Raw genomic sequence first — 2,366 nt, 5'->3', positions numbered from 1 at the left:
TTTTTTTTTTTCCTGGATCAGTTTTGTTTTAGAGATATATATTTTTTCAGGTCTCTGCAAGTCATTTGTGTTGTTGAACCATAAGATAATGATATTAGATAGGCCTAATCACTTCGCCTTAGCCTTTGACACCTGACGGTGACATTTTGTCATTGTTTTACTGTATGGCTGTCTTCTAAAGTTTAATGTGTGGAAGAAAATTACAGCCACATGTGAAACACGTATTTGACTTTTTTATTTTTGTTAGTAGATGAATAAATAATTCAGACTTTTTTTTCTCAGAATTATGTCTTTATTCTCAGAATTCAGACTTTTTAAGAAGATTTTTTTTTTAAGAAGATTTTTTTTCAATTTAAAAAAAAAAGTCGGAATTCTGCCTATTTTCTCAGAATTCTGACTTTGAACTCAAAACTAATCCAATCCTCTTCCGTATTTATGCCTCTTCATTGTTTTATTTGTATTTTATACCTGTGGGAGTTATGTACTTTATGTCTCATTTATTCTTCTGTACTGTACTTTGGTCAACTTTAAAGTTTGATTGATTGTTATGAAATGGCAAAGCTGCTACAGTGCAGTTTACTGAGGTGCTGCAGCTGATCTTTAATGGAGCCATTTACTTTGATATTGTCACTTTGTTGATCACATTTTTACGGACAAAACATAGGGTCAGCTTATAAAATACGATTTGTAGTTATAACTATCTGTCCAACTTGATCATTTGCAACAATAAAAAGGCTGAGAATGCATTAATATATCAGGAAAATTATCTAATATACATAACATATCTATAACAAACAACACTGTGAAAGGGAAAGGTGCCATTCTGCATAATTGTGTTTTTTCGTAATGCAGGACATATACTTGTATCACAAGATTTTTACACTGTGTAAGTATCAAAAATACAGTGGTGGAATGTAACTAAGTACATTTACTCAAGTACAAATGATGAGGTACTTTCTCTGATTATTTTCTTTTAATGACCCTTCTACTTCTACTCAGCTACATTTCAGACAGGAATATTGTACTTGTTACTCCACTACATTAATCTAACAGTTTTAGTTACTTTATAGATTAAGATTTTTGCACACAAACCACATGTAGTTTATAATATGTGATATTTTACTATAAATTAAACTAACGTACGATATACAGGTCTACAGGTCCAGCAGAAATGATTAACCATTAAACTCACACACTTAAGTAACATTTTCAATGCAGGACTTTTACTTGTAAAAAAGTATTTTTATCAGTGTTGGATGAGTACTTTTACTTCAGTAAAGGATCTGAATACTTCTCCCCCCGCTGCAAAAATACTCCCCCACTGGTATCATAAGAGTGGGTGGGTCTCACTACAGGACAGACCCAGCCATGTTGTGAGGGCCCGATATGGCTGGATTAGTCTTAAAAAATGAGAACTGTCGATTGATTTGTGTATAAAGTACTCCAATCTGACAAAAGGTTTCATCTGTTGTACCACAGAACCCGAGCTGGAGGATTCGGAGCGGTGGTCAGCCGAACGTAAGTGAATCCACCAAAGTCCACATTATTGTCCTGTCCTGTTACATCATTACTTTTGACTGAAGACTGATCTGCAAGCATAAGTGTAATTTATTTCGGACAATTATTTTAATGATTTTGTTGCTTTTTTGTAAATTTTCCTAACTTTTTAAAGGTTTCTTAGGAGTATTTTTTCCAAGTTTTTGTTGCTTTTCCCAACGAGAGCCTTTTTGAGGTTTTTTCTTTAGTGTTTTTCTGATGTTTTTGTCACTTCTTTTGAAGTTTTTTGGGGCAATTTTTTCTATGTTTTTATAGTCAGTTATATGTCACTTTTTTATTATACGCATGCATACATGTCCCGGGACCTCCCTGGATAGTCTGAGGTTTCAACCCCCGCCCCCTAATGTTGAACCCAAAGTTACACGGTTGTCTGCAGGGCTCCAGCTATCTGCCAACACAGAAGAAAGAAATGAAGCAGACAAGAATCTCTTCAGACTAACACCTTATGGTGCTCTCCCAGACTGGTGAGTTTACCTGGCTGTGGAATCGGGGAGGACTAGAACATATTTGCAGTCTTGTGTAACGTGTTTTAAAGCAATTATTGAGTAAAAGTGTCTTACCAAAAAAAAAAGACTTAAAAATTAAAGTCCCCTTTCAAAGTATTACTTGAGTAAAAGTCTTATAAATATCTGATATTTACTGTACTCGATTATCAAAAGTTACTTTTTATTTAAAGTATTTTAATTCCAAAGGCCAAGGGAACTTTATGAGGATGCATAGTATCCTGATCCATGAAATTACTGCCTTTTAAAAATAAAAATCTGCCTGCCTCTATGGGAATTTAACATAGGGGGGTGTATACTTATGCC

General features: G+C 34.2%; 1 protein-coding gene and 1 long non-coding RNA gene across 8 annotated transcripts in view; one reads left to right on the top strand and one right to left on the bottom strand.

Annotated features, from left to right (window-relative positions):
• sorbs3 (sorbin and SH3 domain containing 3) overlaps nt 1–2,366 on the top strand; it is a 31,362-nt gene that overhangs the window by 14,783 nt on the left and 14,213 nt on the right. For all 7 annotated transcript variants that reach the window (XM_032516997.1, XM_032517001.1, XM_032516998.1 and 4 more), the window contains exons 7-8: nt 1,480–1,518; nt 1,934–2,021. In XM_032516997.1, the coding sequence (XP_032372888.1) occupies nt 1,480–1,518; nt 1,934–2,021 (127 nt within the window). The remainder of the gene's footprint in view (nt 1–1,479; nt 1,519–1,933; nt 2,022–2,366) is intronic.
• LOC116690247 (uncharacterized) overlaps nt 1–2,366 on the bottom strand; it is a 17,877-nt gene that overhangs the window by 10,927 nt on the left and 4,584 nt on the right. The window lies entirely within an intron of this gene.

Source organism: Etheostoma spectabile, chromosome 5 (assembly GCF_008692095.1).
Source record: "Etheostoma spectabile isolate EspeVRDwgs_2016 chromosome 5, UIUC_Espe_1.0, whole genome shotgun sequence".
NCBI lineage: Eukaryota > Metazoa > Chordata > Actinopteri > Perciformes > Percidae > Etheostoma > Etheostoma spectabile.
Note: the sequence above shows the minus strand (reverse complement) of the source record. Positions and strands in the feature narration are given on the sequence as shown.